The sequence below is a fragment of the Monopterus albus genome, unplaced genomic scaffold, assembly GCF_001952655.1.
Source record: "Monopterus albus unplaced genomic scaffold, M_albus_1.0 scaffold457.1, whole genome shotgun sequence".
NCBI lineage: Eukaryota > Metazoa > Chordata > Actinopteri > Synbranchiformes > Synbranchidae > Monopterus > Monopterus albus.
In genome coordinates this window covers 179424-201449 of record NW_018128337.1, presented here as the reverse complement: position 1 = coordinate 201449, position 22026 = coordinate 179424, and the positions used below count along the sequence as shown (strand labels likewise).

The 22026-nt window shown below is 39.0% G+C and overlaps 2 protein-coding genes across 4 annotated transcripts in view; both read right to left on the bottom strand.

The window, feature by feature from the left end:
* The window catches only part of bsnb (bassoon (presynaptic cytomatrix protein) b), a 65625-nt gene extending 52788 nt beyond the window's left edge, over positions 1–12837 (bottom strand). The window contains 2 exon segments of the mRNA XM_020587428.1: positions 4424–4814; positions 12541–12837. Of these exon segments, the coding sequence (XP_020443084.1) occupies positions 4424–4814; positions 12541–12719 (570 nt within the window). The 5' untranslated portion in view covers positions 12720–12837.
* A 1086-nt stretch (positions 12838–13923) lies between these two features.
* Positions 13924–22024, bottom strand: bap1 (BRCA1 associated deubiquitinase 1). Of its 3 annotated transcripts, none has more exons than XM_020587451.1 (17): positions 21780–22024; positions 21270–21299; positions 21059–21113; positions 20758–20890; positions 20121–20240; positions 19654–19715; positions 19386–19528; positions 18934–19012; positions 18711–18834; positions 18179–18341; positions 17879–18063; positions 16825–16952; positions 16206–16669; positions 15755–15993; positions 15460–15552; positions 15296–15368; positions 13924–14799 (listed from the first exon to the last, which is right to left on the bottom strand). In XM_020587451.1, exons 1-17 carry the CDS (start codon positions 21814–21816, stop codon positions 14666–14668), a joined length of 2262 nt encoding a protein of 753 aa, XP_020443107.1. In that variant the 5' UTR covers positions 21817–22024; the 3' UTR covers positions 13924–14665. The 3 variants fall into 3 exon arrangements, with proteins under 3 accessions (XP_020443107.1, XP_020443106.1, XP_020443108.1); XM_020587450.1 differs by having other exon boundaries at positions 13925–14799; positions 15755–15996; positions 21780–22023; XM_020587452.1 differs by having other exon boundaries at positions 13925–14799; positions 15755–15996; positions 18179–18320; positions 21780–22022.
* Positions 22025–22026: the final 2 nt, after the last annotated feature.

Genomic DNA, 22026 nt, shown 5'->3' with positions numbered 1-22026 from the left:
AGTATTTGAAGTTGTGTTGTGGGCCACCTGGCAAATAAAAGTCTAATAGCCATTCTCCTTTTAGCTCTGCTTTGGTCTCCCAGCTCCTGGGGTAAATATCCAGCTGATTAGCAAAATGCTTCACCATGTTCTCCAAGATGTTGCTGGCTTTGTCTGTCTGCTATCTAGAGCTCAGCAGAAGGTGTACTGTGGGTTATCAGAGCTTTTTGCTGAAAACATCTGCCTGCTGCAACTGAAAATGGGAGGAGTGAACTAAAACATTAAAGCTGCAGGCCATTAAACTAAAATAATGAGCTGAAAGACGATAAAATGCTTTGTATAGCTGAGGAGACTGTAGAGGCGGGTGAGTCGTCATTACAATGAGTAATACATATAATCCACTGTTAGTGTAGAAAAGATGATTAGGGCAGCTTTAAATTACAAAATATTAACATGTACACAAGTACCTGTGCTAATGAAAAATTAATTTGTCTAATATTGTTCAGACATTTTTCAAAACCTTTTCTTTTGAAGTCCAAATAGAAACTGTTGTTTTTGGTTTGGCTGCTAGTGCAACTGTCAGCTGTGGCTACCTACCTGATATATTTGGAAAGGGGAGAAGAAGACATACTGTAGAGAGTGTCTCTGCTTTTGTGTGGGAGCAATTGTTAAAACAGTTCCTCAGCTTGTGGGATTGTTGCTTGAAAGAAAAAGAAGCAAGGCGCTCCTCAAACAAATGTATTAAAAAGTATTTCAGGAGTTGCACAAAAAATGTTTCAAATCCATCTCCAGAGCGTTTTGACAATGCTGACCTCTCCATCATGAAGAAACACACAAAAGTGCATAAAGCAGAGGTTTTGTTTTCAAAAGTGCCCTAGAATCATTTTTAACACTTCTATAGTTTGTATTTTTTGTATCACACCTCTTGGAGCTGAACCACTGTAATGTTGCACAGCGTTAGAATGAGCACTCTGATGATTATGGTTAATTTGTGATGAAGCTTTTCTCTTCTGTTCTGTCTCCCTCGCCCTCTTTCTTTTAACTGTGGCTTCTCAGGACCTGGCTATCACTGCAGACAGAAGGAGGGTAGGATCTATAAATAGAAATTGTACCAATTATGAAGCAGATGTTCCCCAGTATGATGGTGGGAGTGTCTGTGGTACAATACTCTCACTGTCTCTCTGAGCTCTTATTCTCTGTTGTGTATCTTTGACTGCCTCGATTCTGTGACTCTGGCTTGCTTTCTCCTTCATCCTTTCATGATAGTGTCTTTAATCATATACCTTCTTCTTTACCTTTTTCAAACACAAAGCTATTTTTAGCTTGGCGTTACCTGATCACGTATGCACATGTATGTACAAGCTTGCATGTATGATTGTTTGCATGCCTCCGTTCGCAGCCTGTATCTTTACAGAAACCTCAACTTCTTCAGTTGACTGACAGCCCTGTGGCATAGAACCCAATGGATTGCTTACTGTTAAAATGCTTTTCCATCACCAGGCTGGTTAACACAATTCTGACTTGTATTTCATATAATCATTCCTAAGACAATCCTACATGAACAGGGATTGTCTTTAAGAGAAATCTGATTGGCAAGGATTCTGGGCTTGAGATACCATTTGGAACTTTGTGGTGAATAAGCATAATTTAAACTGTCCAAATATGGAATCATCCCTATCAGCACTGTAATCAGCACTGCCATCTTTGTGTAATTTGAAGGGAAATCCTCTTCAGTATCAGATTTTGCCCATAATATCCCAATAATTTGGGATGGTTCAATTTGTGTCTGTAAACTATTTGTAAACAGAGACACGTCTCTTACAAAGCTGTCATCAAAACACTAATCCTAGAACTCAAACAAATGTAAAAAAAGGTGATTTTTCTGTCAAAAATACAGAAACTCTGTCTCAGCTTCAGTTAAAAAAATGTAAAAATATTTCTAGGATTTGTATCTCAGTTAAATCGTTGATCTCATTTTTAACTCATCCACAACTATAACAATATCCGCTGTGGCTAAGGAGGAACTTTTCACTTCAACCAGTTTGTCCTTGCCAACACTGTAACCATAAGTCATGGTTGTCTCCTTATTATCATCTCCTTGATTGGCAACAACGTGGCCATCATCTGTTTCACTGATGAGTGAGTGAGCTAGATGCACTGCAGTGAGGCAAGAGCCCGGTCCATGCTAAGTAGATTAGAGGGGAAAATCTTCAGGTCTCCAGAGGTTGAACATTTTCCCTCCATGTCTCTCTCCCCGTCAGCATCTGACAAGATCACCAAGGCTGAGCTGAAAAACGCCCATAACATCCATCTCTACAGTTACCACCATGCTCTTCTCCACTCCCTGCCATCTGTTGGTTACTGTCTGTCTCCACCTTGGTCCACATGTTACCGCCTCCTTCCATCTCTGTGTCCTCCTTCCAACATTTACAGAGTCTCCCTTCTTCTACACACAAATATGCATACATCAACTCAACCCATTAGTCAATACATTTACATGCACACAAATATTGTTTATAGACTGAAAATGTGTTCCCTATATCCAGTATTTCTTCAGCCTACAACTGCTCTGATACCCTGTAGGCCAGTTTAACTGACATTGCATCTTGGCTGCAATTTGCAACATGACTCATTGGAGCTGATGTGAAACTTTGTGACAGATGACACAACCACACTTGACTCACAGTAACAGTGAAGCATAGCCAAACTTAAATTAGCAAGTTATTTATGTTAGGATGAAGGCAATAGGCTTTCTCAGCTACCTGTTAATGGTGATGAGTGTTTAGAAGCACATGAATGATTGTGAATGATGGGACATGTGCTGTGCTTGTTTCAGTGGTGTTATGAAAAGCTTTATTTGGAAAAGGCCCTGAGTATGAGTAGGATGCTCACTAGTTCATGTCAGAAAGGATGGATATAGCTTTGTACATTTACTATGTAACATTAGCTTTAAAAAAAGTAGCACTCAAGATAAGGGCCTATGATTCATTACAGCTAATAGGTAGTAACCAATATGTTAATGGACACTTCAGCAAAGAACAGTGTGATAACCAGGTCTGTGAAGATGAAAGATCACGAGTTCACCACATCATTAAACACTTCATCAATCAAAACAAACAATGGCTAGAACGAGAAGTTCACAGCTATCAGCCATCATGTAACTAATTGACTCCCATTCAGTTGAGGCAGTCACAGCCAACTCAACAACAATAGTCACCACCAACATTACTCAGAAATGTCAATGAGGAACAATTACCACAGGATTAAACCACAATGACATGCCCTGACATGCCCACTTTGATAAAATTTTAAAAATGTACCTTTGCTTTTAATATATGTACTTCAAGACACTAGATGTATAAAATATGCTGATGTCTCAATCACTATAAATGCTATACTATGAATGAGCAGAGCTGTCATATAGTGTAGTTCAGAGGAAAGCAAACAGATATTTAAAATAAAAAATTTAAGGCTGTCAGAATCAATAGCAACCTGCAAAATGTACCAGATACTCAATGTGCAGACAGTGAAAGACTTGTATGTTTAAAAAATGATGTTAAACTAAATAGCACCTGAAGGCGTAAAGAGGCCCGGTCCTGTCTGAAAGCAGAATTTGTCAGCCCAATCAAAATCACACAGACTTTGAAGGAAACCCTGTTTGTCTGTAGCCAGGAGTGTAGAATATTTAGATTTTATTGTCATTCAGAAAACCATGTGCTTTATGAGTCAGCTTTACATAGCCATTCAATTGCTTCTATGTCCTTTGAGCAGACCATAAAAATGTATGCCCAAATTCATTCTGAATCTGTTTGCGTAGTCAATTGCTCATCATTTTTTAAACCATTTAATCTGAGTTTCAGATGCTTTTGTTTTCCATGTGAATTAACCATGGCAGATGATGACTTTTGTAACTCAGGGTAGAGTGACAGTGGCTTTACATGCATGCCACTTACACAGTTTATGTAGCAGACTGATTGTTCAGTAAACTACTATAAAACTACCAAAGACCTACACTTCACGGGTCAAAAGAATTCACGAACACTTAATCCTGGACTGTGTAACTTTACACAACAATCACTCAAGTGCAATAAACTGTAAATGTAACCATTGTATATATCAATCTGAAAATCTGAAAGCTCTTCTGTCACAATGTCTAGCTACAGTATGCATATATATTGTATTTATAAATAGATTGTGTCTGTTTTTCTCCTATACATTTTCTAACTTGATTGCACATACTTCCTGTTTTGATGCACACTATTTTATTTTATTTATTTTTTGTTCCTATTGCCTTACAAAGCACATTGACAGCCTCTGTACCAGGGTCCTTGTGTGCTTAACATACTTGGCCAATAAAACTGATTCTGAGAACTAGAGGGTAAAAAAGAATCAACACTGTAGTGAAAAATGTATAACACTGGTGTAATTTACAATCACCGCCTACCTCCGTGAGGTGAGGGTTGGGGTTGAAGCCACATTGGTTGCACACCATGGAGCGGCACTGCGTGCAGGTGTTGAAATTCAACTTGTCATCCCCAGTGCCCATCAGGTCGGTTGTTTTGCAGACGGGGCACAGTTTGCTGCTAGGCATGGGTGCAATTTGAGGCACAGAGTAAGGAGAGGTGGGGACACTGCCTCGGTCCGGGGAAACGGAAGGAGACCTCCCAGGTCTGCTGCCACTGACATCCACCTGCAGACTCTTCCTGGCCACATGAGCCTGGCCCTGCTCTCCTTGACTGGCAGCATGCTGACGAGTATCATGGGAGGCCAGCCTGTCCCCTGTCCCATGACCACTCTCGACTCCCGCTTTAGGACCTGGGTCTGATGGAGGTGGTCTGGCAGAGAGGGTAAAGAGAACACAGAAGAACGTGGCCATTAGACCTGGATCCTGAGTTAGAAATTTGATGGATTTAGTATAAAGTAATATAAAAATAAATTGGCAATGTTTACTTGTTAGATTTTCCCAGAGCTTTTAACCATACTTCATGGATTTTGTTGAGCAGGTGGAGTTTGTTTACTTCACAGCAAATGGCCCAGAGATGCAGTAAATGGATCTTAAATTAGGTTTATTTTGTCAAATTACTATTTCTGAGATCAAGAATGAACTTTCATGCTCAGTATAAAAATGCTATATATTAAATAAAAGTAAAATCTCATCTGACAGCTGCAGTTGTAATTTTAAATATATATTAAATATATACATTTTATATACTGTATATTTATTGTACAATTTGCTACAATTGTGACATACATACATTTTTAATGTTCATATATATTTTTTTCATCTTTACACTTTTGTTCTTTATATTTTCGAATGCTTATCTTCCATAAAAGTCTTATCGCAATATGCTAGACTGCAGTTCAGTGCACATACACAGTATATTGTGTATATGGCATAATAAACCTCTTGAATCCTTGTAACATATTCTCTCTTAGGACTGTACAAGCACAAATTTACAAGGACATGTAATGGAAGTTGGTTCACAGCAACCTCCTTAATCACAAACACACACTTCATTGACATCATCACAACCTTACTATTCTTCAGATATATAGCTCCAATCCCATCTAGTTAGACTGCAGACTTAAAAACTTCCTTTGCTAATTGGTGAAAATAACATATTACATTAATGTAACTGAAACTGATGAACATTTACTGTACCTGTGCATTTACGCAGTATGTTCAAGGGTGTGTGTGTGTGTGTGTGTCTATGTTCAGCTTCATTTTTGCCAGCCTGCATTTATATCTGCAGTAAAACTCACTGTAAAATGTAGCCACAGCAAACTTTTGATTGATAGAGGGAAAGACTGAAGGGATTGATGAACGGCGAGTAGGTCAATAGCAATGACTAAAGGAAAGGCAGAGTTGTGACTGAGAGAAATGATGAATAAGGGCATAGAAACAGCAGTGAATTTAGGACATTTGTTTGTTGTTAAAGAAACCTGTAAACCTTGTAGCATTTTAGGTCTACACTGTAAATATAAAATGTTGCTTCCAAGTATATATTTTAAACTAGCTGCATTTAATGTTTTCTTAAGTAGGTTTTTATGCCAGTAATTTCTACTTAATGTCAATAAGCAGCGGTACTTCTTCTTGAGTGCTATATTTTGGAACCCTTCAGCTCTGAAACACTCTTGGGTACACATACCATTATAAAATTGTATTGTTGTTCATGATGTGATACCAGACTATTCAGAATGTTGGCCAACAGAGAGGCAAATGCTGAATATTTTATACTGCCTCTCTCAGTTTCGGTGAAGTGCTCCGTGTAGCTTATTTTCACTCTCTGAAGCTGTTCTGTTTTGGCCTAATTTATGTGTTTAGAGTGGGAGAAAAGTAGTGTATCAGACAATGGTACTGTAAACTTCTGTTTTTTCTTCTTCATTATGGCTCTCAGGCATTAGTGCCAATTGTTAAATAGAAATGGAGGATTTCCACTGTCTGAACAACTTAGACCTTTTTTGCCATGGTTGTCATCTTCAATGACAGTCTCAGCAGTAGCTATGCATCTATGGTGGGGAGTGGGGGGGTGCAAATAAATGGAGGAATAAAGGAATTAAAATAGAGTGTGTTAGCGGTTGTGAGTCACTGCCAATGACTGGAGCAGCTCACCCCCATCGCCCCATTTTTGAGGCTAAACTGTACTTTTGAGGAATGTGCTAAAGCTACCGGCCACTGACAAGTCCAAATCTACCCAGTGTCCTGATGAGAGAGAAGGTTGTTTCACATAATAATTATCACTTGAAAAGCAAAGACAGCAAAATGGGGTCTCTTGTGATTTATGCAAAGCCTCAAGCATGATTTAATAAGCCTCAAAAGAGGACTTTAAACAAGATGACTCCTTTTCAAGAGATTGCTTTAGATATTCTCATCCATCAGCAAATGGTCCACTGAGAACTCGATGCAGCTTTGTATCTAAAGCTCAGCAAATTGTTTGCTTTATCACAGGTGGAGAGTGAAGGGCTTGTAAGCTGCCAGTCTTTTGTCATGGGAGCTCCTTGTGAAAATTCTTATCTTAACAAAGGAAGAGCCTTAATTATACATGTGACAATATCCTGGTGTTACCATTGAAAAAGTCAATACACAGAGCACACTAGTTAACACAGCAACTATAGGGCATCAGTCTTAAAGGAACAGTTCAAACTTTTGGGAAATGTGTTCATTTGTTTTCTTGCTGAGAGTTTAATAAGGAGATTGATGCGAATGACATCTATCCAGTAAATGTACAGCTACAACCAGCAGCTAGTTAGTTTAGCTCAAAGACTGGAAACAAATAGCCTGGCACTGTCCAAAGGTAACAAAATTCCCTAAAGACTTAGTTAATGTTCCCAGGCCACAAAAGAATGGACACAACTTATCATTGTTACACTTTGGTCTTTTGTTTGGATTTAACAAATAAGATAAACCTGCTACTTATTGATCATTAGAAGTGCTAGTAAACAAAGTTGTTTTTACCTTTGGACAGAGCCAGGCAAGCTGCTTACCTATGTTACTAGGCAGTGGTAAGTTAAGCTAACCAGCTGCCAGCTACGACTTCATTTCTACCTGACATTTTTCCATGACATACTTGGCAAGAATGCAAGTAAGTGCAAGGCAAACTATTCTTATACAGTATACTCTAGTTGTAATACTAAGTAGTGTAGTTGTAGCAAACATAATGTTGTAAAGAGACTTCACTGGCACTGTCAACCAGGACAAGTTGGACCCGACAAGCCATAACAAGCCAATCAACACTTCCCAGTGGCAAAGTGTGAAGAGTGTTGGTCTGGGTGTTTTAAGATTCTCGACAACAAAGATCCATTTGTTCATTATCTGTACCACTTATCCTGTAGAGGGTGCAACAGAGATGGATATACAGCACTAAAGGTTTGGTAATTTAACATCAAAACAAAACAAATCTACTGCCCCTTTTATAAAATAGTCAATATTATAAGGTCCACTGATGTGTGCAAGCCTAAGCATGTTTTTTTATTAAATAATGTTCAAATCCACTTTCAGTAAGCAGTCCTTTAAAAACAAACCAAAGCTATGTTCAGTACAGTCCAAGCAATGAAGTGGGCTCCTTGTCTCTAGTATCCTCCAGCAGCTTTGCACCCAGTTCACGTTTTCACTGACAATACCAGTTCTACAGTAACTGAATGAATCAAAGTTCAGGTACAAAATGCTAACCCTTTATGTTACTTTGGAAGGGTTTTACTGAACAACAAGGAAAGCTGCAAATAAACAAGGGACAGTAAACAGCTGCTTTATATGTATAATACTGTGTGTACATTTATCTGATGAGAGAACAAAAATAAATAAATAACTAAAATAAAATAAACTATTGGCCTCACGATGACATCTGACTTGTTCAATATGCCCCTTGGTATAATGAAAATGATCTGATAGATGTGTACTTAATTTCAGCCGGATACAGTATATCTGTCTCAGGATCCCTATAATGGAGATACTTTTTCTTATTGATTTATACCTCTGGCCACTGGAAATGAAACTGGGTAGCTGGTGCTTCTGAGTGAAAGCTATCTGGTGCCGTTCTATAAGTAATATGTACTGTAAAGGTCAAAGCAGAAATATAGGGGCTGCATCTGACTTTCAGAGTTGTTTTTAATGGCCAAATCTATATAATGTCTGAATATCAACTGTGGTTTCCATAAAGTATCTATACGTTTGTTTTTGGTTTTGGTTTTTTGGGTTTTTTTTGTTTTGTTTTTAACAAAAAGAAACACTTTAAACTTTATAATAATTCGGCAGGTTTAATTTTTTTCATTCTGTGGATGTGGGTTTGCTGTGTTCAAATTCTTTTTATGAGCTCCTAATTCTGGGGTTAAAAATAAAGGGGCTTTTGATACACATTCAAGTCATTTCTGTAGAAAATTGGCAAATGCATTATTTTTATGAAGTAATTCTAATTGATGTTGTTAGCTCACCAAAATCGAGCAGCAAACAACAAATAAGACAGATGTTCTGACAAACAAACAAATAGATGACCAGTCAGACCTGGTTGACAGAGAGCTTATAGTATAGACAATATATTCCCCATCATGCAAATCAAATGAAAGCGCTGGGGCTGTAGGGGTGAAACTTCAAATCTGCCACCTGCAGGGTGTCACATAAGAGGAGGCTTGTCACATGAAGTAGACACTATCAAAACCACAAGTGACCCTTAAACAATGACGAACATAAACTGTGTGTTACAGCTGTGTTGTTTCATTCTTCTAGCGTCATTCAGATGAGTTCAAGGGTGCACAGTTCACATGCATTGGCAATACTTTCAAATAACAGCTAAGCATTTGATTTTCATAAAAATATTTTTGAAAAAAAAAAACCTAAAGATTACAGTTCTTATCGCTAATGTGAAGGTAGACTCTTCAGACCATCTGGATAAAAATTATTCAATTTGACAAAAAAAAGCTCTTTTTCCTAATCAAAATAATATAGCATTGGGGGCGGAGAGACCCTTGGTGGGGTCCCCCATAATGCCCCTCTGGTTGGGCTGTAGTTATAGTTATGAGTTGGCACGATTGTTAGTGTGGTGGTGGGTGTGTTGTATTGCTGTGTGGTTGCAGCTGTTGTGAATAAAGCGAGAAAAAGACAAGCTCTGATCTTTGACCCTTCTGTACCCAGCCAACGCTACAATAATGTTGGTAACTGGAAATAACATATGTCCATCCTTGCCCAGTTTGTCCAACATGAATCAGAATTTTAAATGTTATTATTAAATTGGTATATATATTGGTGTTTCTTCCCAATATGAAACACCAGGACACATGTCATGTCAGGGTAACCTGAACTAGAAAAAAGAGTCTCAAACTGATAAGCGGGTGGAAAATCTTTTTATCATGCATGGTGGTTAAAACAGTCTTTAAAGACTGCAGAGCAGTGGCAAGTGCTGACCTTTGGGACTTTTAGAGGTTCTGGGTATATATTTCTGAGAAAATTGGATTCTGTGATCTGTGACTTAAATGTAACAGTAATACATGAGAGGCACAAAGGTGTCTGCTTCCAACAACACGAGCCAATGTGTCTGCTCTGCCAATATATAGCTTCAACCACATCCTTAGTGCCAGGATACAGCATGTGAGCTGGCCTGTCATCAGCCTGAAAAGTACAGTATATTTTACTACTTTTTCACTGACGAAAAGTACAAAAGTTCTTTAACCAAGCTTTCACAAGCTTTTAAATGTAAGTGTATGTATTTAGACAACTGGACAACAATGTGCCAGTGTCTCAGAGGTAGCCATTTGTTTGACTTATGATAACCATTTGGTATGTGTAGAGTACTTTCATTGCTGAAGATGAATTAACTATGAGGGCATATTGGTAGTACATAATGTCTTAGAACATGACTGTGCCGATTATTTTCATGAGTTTTATGAACTGCAGCATTGTTTGGGTTTATAATTGAATTTTGATTCACCCTTATTTACATTATTTTATCTCTGGTCATTTGATAACACATGCTCTTACATGATAGATCAGGTACATATCTTCTATAACCAGGCTGTTAAAACAAAAACACTGAGACGACAAGATAGCAGCAGCAAAATGTTGGAAACTTAGAGCTTGTTAATAATGTTTAATTCTGAATGCTTGTCAGATATGGCCATCAGGTCATGATGACTGTGCACTTAGTCCAAGCTGTTAAGATTAGAGAAGAAAAAAAGCTGTTGTGGTGCTTGGCAAATCAAAAGGGTAGGGTGATTGCAATGAATAAACTATAATGTCTGAAACAGAGCAAAAATGTTTATGGGACTCACTTCTGAAAAAGTTGGTGATAGCATATTATGCCCCACTCATATCAGTAGGAAAACTCATAAAAAGCTGCAGCTCATTTTAATTAAAACGAAAGTCTCCTATCTACAGTTTCAACCCAGCCACCGTTTCATTGTTTCTCACAGTCTCATTAGTTCTCCATGGAAGAGTATTTTAAGGCAAAACTGAATGTGGGGCCATGATCTTAAGAGAACCATTTTAATTAGCCATATGATATACACACTCTCACTCTCTGGCCATCTCTCACCATCCCACTCTCTCAGTCTCTCAGCTCTCACCATCACTTTATGAGACACCTTGGGGTGGAAACCAGAGAGAAATCAAGATATAAAAGAATTATGAGGCTGCATAAGAGCTATGAGCCCTTAAACCTGTCCCACAGTGAATATACATGATGAATAGTGAATGCCTTCTCCAAACAAAAACAAAGAGAGGACTAAATATGATTAAGAATATTTGGCAGATTCTTTGCAGAGCATGCCTATAATTCACCATTATACCTTACAAGTACTCTGTAATAACAGAAATAATAAAGAAATCTATCGATCGTTAGCAGGATGTCAGGCAAAGATGCAAGTACAGAAAGACTGTAAACAGGTGTGGCAAGTACAAGATGCAGCTGCATCTCTGCATGTGTGTACTGAGGTCTACAACTGTTGCACAGTGTAATTAAGGCAATATCAGATCTTGCTGGAAGGGTAATCCCTCCCACACTCCCACACAGAAAACACAGACCTACAGGCTACTCTGTGTGATTACACAGCAATAATCTGGCCTGGTTTTTGGAAAAGGCTAATATTTTATCAGCCTACATCACCTTACAGTGAGGGTTACAATGGGGTTTTCACGTGTAAATGCTAAAATAATGACTCGTTCCATGTGAGTCTACCATCACATAGAAAATATGTCTGAGCTCAGTGTCTGGATTTCTTATGAAGAGATGTAACACCACTCTCCCACAAGAAATCATACCCTTTTCTGTGCAATTGATGGAGATGAAAAACAATAGTCGGGTAGCTTTATATTGATTTGAACTGAGATATGCTAAATGAGAGAGCTATAGCATATGGTCCTGTGCTCATAATGAGGATATGTGATGGTAGCAGTGTCATCCTGCACAACGCTGTCATCAGGATACTGACAGACGTCGTCTTTCCAGGAGGAAGGTGATTTCTCAGAATGACTCTGTATTTACTGGTATTCATGTCGAAGCATTTTCAGCAAAGCAACCTGTAATGGAACCGACTAAGCCCTTCAACGTGAGAGCCAGTGCACTTTGCATCATTTACATTTCTAATTTATTCATCACCTGAAGCTATGGGGCCATTAATATTTCTGAGATCCATTCCTAACTGTTTACTTGGCACTGCCTCACAAAGAGGAAAAAATGTCGCTCTCTCATTCATACTTAGCTACTGATGCCTCAGGACAGACACGGTGAAAACGGGCGTAGAAATTCCTGTTCACCCGTCTGAAAGCGATATTTACGTATCAGATTCTACATCGAAAGCGTTGTATAATAAATTTGACTTCAACCCAAACTGACTTTGACTAATAGGGCGGCGTTGCCAAAGAGCAAAAAATGAGTGTCAAAGCGGGTGGTGAATTGTGTATAGGATATTGAAATAAATAATTAAGCACCCATTCAAGTCTATCTCCACGCAGTCGGTTGATGCTACATCTATGCTGCACATCGTACAGAGACAAGCTACACGCCACGCTGCTGTGTAGCTTCCCTGATTTCTCTCCACAGTTTGGCGGACAAGCGTCCTGACTATCGCGGCTACCTGTTAATCCCCGGCCCGGGTCCAGCCCCACTTCCTCCAGCTGGCGCTCCATTGCTGGGCTTGATGAGCTGTCCAGAGTCCGGTGGTGCTGAAATGGAAGCCGGAGCCCCTGCTGCAGGGATGGCCGGACCGGCCTGTCCCGCCTGTCCCTCCCCTTCCACACTGGCCTCATTCCCCATGGCCTCGGGATAGGTGACTACGGAGGGAAACGATGTTGTAGATGGTTCTACAGCTGTGGTAAAAACTCAGAGGAAACTCAGCGCTGCCTTCCTTCCGCCATCATCACCTACAATTCAGCATCCCACACGGAGCACGCGCACTGGCGGAGAGGGCGAGGGAGCGCGCTGACGCAATGGGTGGGTACTTGAGTGGCTCGTACGTGAGCGTTCACGATGCTCTGTTATCTCGAACACACAATGAATGGTCACCAAGTAAATACCTCTGATTACAGCACCTAACTGGAGACCACAGGGACCTCCCTGAAAGTCTTTCCTCTTTATAGACCATTTGATCTGTAGTCTAAACGATGGGTCGTTGTCACTGGTAGAGACACCAAGCATTATGGGCTGTATGTTAGAAAGTAAATCATTCTCAAGCACGTAATGGTTTTATATAACGCAACCAAAGCATTTCTGTCAAGCAACTTATCAACAGTAGAAATGGAATAATGCAATATCTATGAGATGTTTTACAAATACAACACTACTGGGCTATATATGTTTAAGCCAGGCAATCAAATGACAGTAGTGATACACACAAAAGCATGGATTTTTTTTAAAAAAAGCTCCCACTACTACATAGGCCAGTGTGCACTTTGCTACTCAGTCAGAGAGCCAGTGTCATCATTATAAGATTGTCGTACAAGTATTCAAATATATCCTAAGGTAAATACTGACAAAAATAAAATAAAATGCAAACTGCACACATACCTGAAAAGATGGAGTCAAATTAATACTGATCACAAGCTCAGAATGTCTAGTGGTACAGTAAAGTAGCCTGTGTTAAAAATTGTTTAACTTGACTAATGTAAGTATAATTATTAAACTAATGTGGGTTATTTTGTTCAGCAAAAAATAAGTATTTCTACACAAGCAAAAAATAAGAAAAAGAGGGGAAAAACAAACTGTTCTAGCAAATGCAGGATATATCACAATACTGACTCACATAGGCTATGCCTCTGAGTACACGTCACGATTCCACAAGAAAGTCCTAAGCATTGCCCTCTCCAATGTGCATTAACTCTCACTACAATAAAATGCTGACTTTTATCTGATAAACCTATACAGTAAATCAGTCTACGAAAATTTGTAACCATGCATCAAAACACTGTATGCCACATTAAAAACTGTAAACACATAGAAACCCAGATAAGACATTTTCACTGATTTTATTGTAGTATAAACTGGAAAACGAATAAACACTTAACTCGGTGTACAGTACATGATAAGCCAATTAACAGATACATATGTACAAAACAAACATCTCACATAATATTAACTCGCTCTGAGACCTACTTTAGGTACAAAAATAACACAAAAGCTTGATTTTCATTTGCAGGACCTAAAAATGCCTTCCAATTAAGAGGAAAAACACTGATGTATCATGAAACTGTCCATCACAAATGTGACTAAAAATACTTTACTGAATTTCCTACACTGAATATATTGAAACTGAAATGCTGTGGATAAATAAAATCATCTTTGTTTCTGAAAACATTCAATACTTGGCACTGAAAAGGTGACAGAGGAATATAAGTGAAGAGGTTTTACCAAAGTGTACATTTATGTTTTATACAGAACAGTTTTAGAGAAACGTTATCTTCCAACAAATAACTCAAACTGTACTTGACCACAAGACTGTGAAGAAGATCTTTCAATAAAAAGCATTTAGGTACATGAGTGTGGTCTTGCTTTTTTCACATTTACAAACTGTAGACAGCAATGGCACAAAAAAAATTTACACTTAAGTGGAGATACATACATATATATATATAAATGATAAAATCACTGAACAAACACATGGTTGATTTAATAAAGAACAGAAGGCGCTGACTAAAATGCAAACTGCCTTTATGAGAGTGTTTTTTGAATGCAGTGATTTCTTTTTCCTCCGTTATTTACAGTAATTACTGGCGTTTAGCTTTGTAAGGTCGGGAGCGTTTCCTGCGATCAGGCTTCCTCTGTTTGTGCAAGCGGCCGATACTTACTCCCTGCCGACGACGCACGGAAATGTTCTGTTCCACAAGGCTGGCCAGCATTCCTAAAGTGGATCCCACAACAACACAAGTGATTTTTAGCACGAAACTAGGTTTTTGTTGAGCATCTTTTCTTACCCCTTCTCGTTAGGAAGCTTATGTCCTTTAACTTTCATACCCGCCCTGTATACATTTCTGATTGGATGGATCTATTGAAACTGTTAATATCAAAAACCTTAATAAAAATGGGGAAAAAGCTAATTGCTCCACTAACTGTCTGTGTGTAACATATTCCTACAGACAGCAGTGAGGCTTACTTAGTGCATCACAAAAAAGTATATAATATTTTTTTTTCTCTTTTTTCCTCCCTCTTTGTCAACTGTTAAATGACAGAGTACAAAGATTTTCTATAAATGTAGTGCTATGTGAGAGGAGAGATTAATGAATGAGCCCACAGAGAACCCAGGAATTTAAATAAAAAAAAGGTTAAAATGTGGGTCTGAAGGAAGGAAAAGGGGATGGCAAGAGAACTTTTCATAAAAAGTAGTAAAATCCAATTACCTTCTTGGGCCAGCATTGATATAAAGGTGCAGATGAATTCATCATAATTATGGGTCCTCCTCTGATCATCAATCTGAACAATTAACAAAAGATTCTGATTAAAAGCAAGTAAAATTAGTATCACACCAAGGATATTAGACTGGTTTCAGGTAAACAAAACCTACTTTGTACTTCTTTCTCTTTTCCACTTCCTCCTTTAAATGCACCTCGTAATTGGCAATGTCAGCCTCCACACACTTAAGCAATGCAAGCAGCTCCTGCAAGAGACAGAGTAAAATCATCCGCTCTGTGTGTTTGTTTGTTATATAGTTCTAGTGTGAAGCAGAAACAACTCTCTAATTGGCAGCACAAGCAAAAGATGTGCAGGTACTGTGAAACAAAAAGAAGTCATGGCAGGCTGATAAGCATACCAAATAATATTACTGCAGTATATAATAACAGAGAATTTTCTAGACTTACTTTCGGTGAATACTTATCTCCAGAAGGCTTGCTGTCTGCAGCGGTTTCCATGGCGTTGAGCTTTTCCTTGCTGGGTTTCACATCTGCTCCTTCTTTACTGTCCTCCTTCTTCGCCTCCACAGATGGTCCTTCGTCTCCCTGGTTCACTCCTTCCTTCTCTCCTGCTATGAGGCCCGCTTGCTCGTTCTCTTTAATCTTCTCAGGGGTACAAGGCTGCTTCGTACCATCAGCAGCCGAATCTACTGCACAGGCAAGAAATAAAGTAATGAGCTATCAAAATTAGTTAGACACAGAAAGTTATACTCCTTACAGTCAACTCAAACTGCATACAGTACCTCTATGGTCTCAAACTATTAATATGCTCTGACTGTACTCTAAATATCAAGTGATATGCTCAAACAATTACTTCAGCAGTGGCCTTTAAACGACAGTACAGATCTCATGTACTCACTAGATGGAGGCAGAGCGTAGAGGACTCCATCCTCCTGCAGGTGTAACAAGGCTGCGCTGACAGAGGGACCCAGTTCTCTCACAGCACGGTTATGTCTAGAGTCCAGCCTCAGCATCTCGTCTTCTCCAAACAGTACACGAGACAGATGTGATGCAACCGGACTAGATGGGCGCGTGGCAGCCTGGGAGCGTGCAGGTGAGCGCAGCGGAGAGTTGAAGGCGCTGCCAATCTCGGAGGCCGTGTCAGTACTCTCATTGCTGGGTGTGGGGGAAGGTTGTGAAGCAGATGTGATACAAATGCCACCGGTGCGGCCTTCTGTGCGTACAGAAAGAGGTGTGTTCAGGGCATCTTTCCTCTGGGCCTCCTTCTTCAGTTTCTCAGCCAAGACACTGAGGGCGAGCTGGCTCTCCATTCCAGTTCCAACCCGCCCTGGTCGTGAACGCAGGCTCGCCTTCCGTCTAAACCTAAATAAATAAATAAATTAGATAAAGTTTAATAGCGCACATTTTATAAACACAAATTCAAAGAACTTTAGCTTCTCTCAATCAGATCACAACCATAAATATAAAACCAACTAAATCGTCTCTTCTTCTCCAACACTCATAATGACACTGCTCACCTGTTGGATGTGCCTGCAGAACCAGTAACTTCCTCCTCTTCATCCTCATAGTCGTCTTCCTCATCGGAGTATGAATGTTGAGGCGGCCCTGTGATCCGGGAGCGACCAGCAGCAAGATCTTCCTCCTCCTGTCAATCAGAGAATCTTTCATAAAATTTCACAGAATTTTTTTCTGTAGTGACAAAAACTATTTATAGGCCATCTAAGACAAATGTGAACTGCTTATATGATGGTAACTGTGAAAAATATAAGCTACAGCCTCTTGAAGCAGGTTTAGAGTATGTTTTTTTTTTTTAAGAGTAGCAGTTTTTCAAAGAAGCGTTCTAAGTCTCTGGTTCCCTGAAGAGAGTGTTTGAGATACAGAAAGCAAGACAGAGTGACCAAGATCCATAAAACCAAAGACAGAAATAAATCATAAAACAAATCCATAAAACAAAAGACAGAGAAGAAAAGAGCAATTGTGCATTAAGCAGCTACAAATTAAAATCTGAGAGATTCAGAGAAATGTGAGATCTGCCCTAGTTTGATAAACGGTAGAGTTGTAGTGTTTCCATATTAAACCCCTGACTCTGTTTCAGAAAATTAACAGAAAAACTGAAATAAATAATAGATAAATAAAATTTGCCATTTGTGCTAATTTTTTTTATCCTGTTAACTATATTTTTTCTGTAGTATGATGTCTTTTGCTAAATATATAGAGGACAATGACAAAAACACATTTCAAAAACTTAAAGAGAAAACCTACACACAACTAAGGACTTCATAATCACCTAATTATTAAAATTAATTTTCCCAAATTTTTTAAATGGCCTTACATTATAGTAAATGGAATATATTTTGATGCCACTGCTTAATATAACCTGCAAATTTATCTACCATGAAAATAATCTATGACCTCAGCCCTAATCAATTCAAGCATAGCATCTAATAAATTAACTTTACAGACAAAATAAGAGGTGAACTTGTTCCCTAATAAAAATGCTCAATATGCACACTGGGTAGAACTGAAAGCCCTTTGTGAGCCAGGGTCTACATCCTTCGCCTCCCTTTTTACCTGCATTGGAGACTTAGCATAGTTGTGATTATCCAAGAAGGCAGGAAGCCGTTGAACTATGGGGTTGGGACTGGTGACCTGCTGGGGACCTCCACCAGTGGGGACTGGCGGTTTGCCCATGATCTTAGCATTTCCTGAAGGACTAGGGGCATCCTTGGATTGACCTCCTGACTCATCAACTGAATCTAAAACAAGACCCAGTGTGTTTATTTGTACCCATTTAATGTTTTAATAATTCACTATGCAATCTACAGAATAAAATTCAAGGAAAGATGATGAAAATAAACCAAACAAAAGCACCTGAAGACACTTGATCAGCCCTCTGGGATGTAACAGGCTCTGTATCAGCCTCTTTCTTGATCGCTGTGGTGCCATCATCAGGAGAGGAAGAGTCCTGCTGCTTCTTGTCATGGACAAGCTCTGGCTGGGTGAGCCGGATCATCTGAATATGAAAATATTTTAACTGATCCAAGCACACAAAAAAAAAAAAATATTCAACACTCAATAGACATGACTAAAAACATTCTACTTAGCTAAACTTTGGTTCCATCTAAGATACAACTTTCAGCATGGACATAATATATAAATATTTAACATGCTCTTAGAATTACTAAGAGAATTACTAGAATTACTTGTGAATATAAGAAGACACCACAAGAAGTGACAACTATGACATGTTCATCTGTCTTGCTCACATATTTTACCATCTAACCATATTATGCTTCCATGTCTCAATGACCACTTTGAATGTTTACACAGCAGCAGCCACACACAACATGACCAACTACAGTATTGTGATCTGCCTGTGATGAAACATCTGGCAGTTCCAGACCTTCTGTAGACCCTCCAGAACAGTCTGCCTATTCCTCTTTAGAATTTCCAGTTTGGACTCGTACTTCATTCTGCGGTCAGGCACCACCGCCATTAGGTTAAAGCGAATGTCATGGTATGGCTCACTGAAAATAAGCAGAGCAGCAGTAGCATGAGAGTGAAGCTTTGAAGCTGTGTGTAGAAGCAGAACCACTACTACCTGAACTAAATGGTTCAGGACTCACCCAGCAGTGGCCAATCCAATCCTCTCCATGATAACTCGCCGAGCCTTATCAGTCCATTCCTCCTCCTCTCCCCAAGGCCCTAAAATACAGTGTAATATTATACTTTAAGCTGCAATTTTGTACAGCACAAGTGAACTTGCAGCAAAGAAATGTCATAATTACCCTTTATTGCAAATGAAAATCTTCAGATGCAAAAGAATAATAATTCTCTTTGATTGGTCTTTAAAGAAAGGTAATACGCTGTTTAAGGACACTGAGAGGTTTCGCATTTATTTTGTGCCTGCAGTCCAGAACAACCAATAAAGCCATATCTGAATATTTTCTAAACTGACATATACATTATGTATACCCTTTAAAATTTCAGTTTTAAGTTGCTTCATTGCACCAAAATGTTGCTATAATCAGTGTAACAAAAACAGGGCCCTGTATTCCTATGTCAGCATGAGGCTCACCATGATCAATGGGGTAAGCCTTGAGTCCATCAAGCTCAAAGAGGCGATCTTTGATGGGCACATAGCTAACAAAGTGGAAGGCTTCCATGGTTCGCACTGCACTTATCCCATTTTGCTTCTCCGGCAGGTGCCTGGGCTCCGGTCTCCATAGAAACAGAAAGAGAGTTTGAGAAACTGATGAAAGCACAAAGCGATACATCTCCCACAATATGAGAGACCGGTCATAGACACCTTAAAATTTTAAAACGAACCACTGGCTGTAACCTACCTGGCATGGCTGTTATGTGCTCTGGCAAGTTCTGGGGCATTTCCTATTGCGTAACCTTTAATCTGAAAAATACAGAAAATTTTAAAATTAAACATGACAGCGAAGGAGGAGGAGGATGAGAGGGAGCTAGAGAAAAAGTGAAAGATAGCATTCAAGGAAGCACTTGAGACCAGGAAGGTGGCTACTGACACAAATGGAGAACTGTTCTGATTTGAAGTCATGCTTAAGGTCCTATGACCCGAGTTCACTTTGCAAGTTTTGTGGGGGGAACATTTTTGTATTTTACCACTGTCAGTACTAATGCATCCGTTTGTGAAAACTTGATTCTAATTACCACCTATAACCACCCTTTCTTTAAGAAGGCTTATATGATTTTCTAAACTATGATTTCTCAATATGTTGCAGAAAAAACAAAATTAAGAAATTCCACTAAAAACAAATGTGTGTGAGCATAAGAAGCATCTTACCTCTGGACTAAAGCCTTTTGTGAAAGCCTTCATGCGACTAAGAGTGGTGCCGAGCTCAACACCACTGCAGTTCAGAAGCACACTCAACAATGCGTGGGTGGCACATGAGTTTGGTATCAGCTAGATACAAAAATGACAACATAAAAACAAAATAGTCCAAGTTAGAATAAACCTTTCAGTAACTATGTTTCTTTCTGCATTATCACTGGTGAGAGCCTAGTAAGTACCATAATTTGCTGGTAAGCTCCCATTTCATACAACCTATAAAATTAATCCTTGTGGGTAATAGTGAAAAAGCTAACTATTACACAACTGACTGAAGCTTGATCAATTATGAATGCCATTTGTCAACATTTTTGTCATTTGAACGAATAAATGCGACTAGGAAACTAAAAAAAAGATATAACATGCTGTTTGATAGGCATTTAATCTAGATTTGCATTTTTACTATGAATGAATTTTTCTGAGGTGTGCCCTTTTTACATAAACAGCACTAAAATGTATGGCATCACAACTCTTTAGAAAACTGCTATAGGATTTATGACTCCAAATATAGACCTGTTGTTCTACCTGTTAATCAATAACTGAACAACAGAAATATCATCAGTAACTCTAACCAATATCTATCAACCCTTACCTGATGAGCAAAGAACATATCATTTACAATTTCCTCATCAATGACAGAGGTCTCATCCACCAAAGTGTTAACTTTCCTCCTGGACCGACGTTCCTCAATCCACTTGAATAGGAAGATGAAGCCATATACAGGACTGAAAAATAAAATTTGACAAATATTTTTCACATATAGTTGCTACAAGTCCAACAAGTTTCAAAGTTGTTTTACAGACCTGAGCTTGAACGTTAACCATGATATTCTTGATTTACATGAAATAATTGCTCGGCAAAGAGACTGAGACGAGTGGCTCTGAGTTACACACCTTTGACACTTGCTTTGGAGATCATAGATTTCCTCTACCTGGACACCTTTGACACCTACAGAATATATAGACACACAATCAATCAACAAATAGATAAAATAAAAAATATATTTTAACTGGTTTTATTAGCCCCAGGGCTCCAAATCAGGGTCACTGTTGGTTCACATTGCTGTACAGTAAAAAGGTTAGCAACTGTATGTAAGCTACTCACCAAAATCTTCTACCAGTAGAGTAAAAAGTCCTGAAAGCATAGAGAATTGTATTAAGTTTTCAAAAAACTAACATAAAATATACTAACAAACTAATGTCACGTGTATTACTTTTGCAGCCAACGTTACTCCCTCTCACATTCCGCATTTAGTTATAAGGATAATCACCTTTATTTGGCCAAGTATGTTACACACACGGAATTTGGTTCCGGTACACAACCGAGGCAGCCATCTGCGGAGCAAAATCACACCGATGGCTCTAACCATCGGGGTCAACTTGGGGGTTCAGTGTGTTCGAACTTCCGACCCTCGAAGTGTGAGACGATTGCTCTACCCACTGAACCACAGTCGCCCCTAGTTACTCACTCCATCAACTTGCACAGCAACTTACATTATTTAATCTTGTGTTGCATTAAAGGTGCGGACTTCAACAAGTGAACTGCTTAAGAAGCTGTCCACCTGGCCTTATGTGGAAGCTAACGTTAGCAGTGCTGTCAATCGAAATTTCTCACCTGGATCACTCTCGAGCTCCAGCCACCCTTTGTTCATTTTTGCACTTGTGCACAGCTGACTAATATTTAGGATGTTTTCCAGTCCATGTCCAAAAGACGTGTAAGAATCTTACTCGATAAAACTGTATCCATTCAAGAAACAACTGCGTGGAGCTTAAAATATTTTATACAGTCGACGAGATCAACACAATAGACAGATTTGGCCGCTTACAAACGACGTCATCAAGAAACGACGGGTGGTCACCAA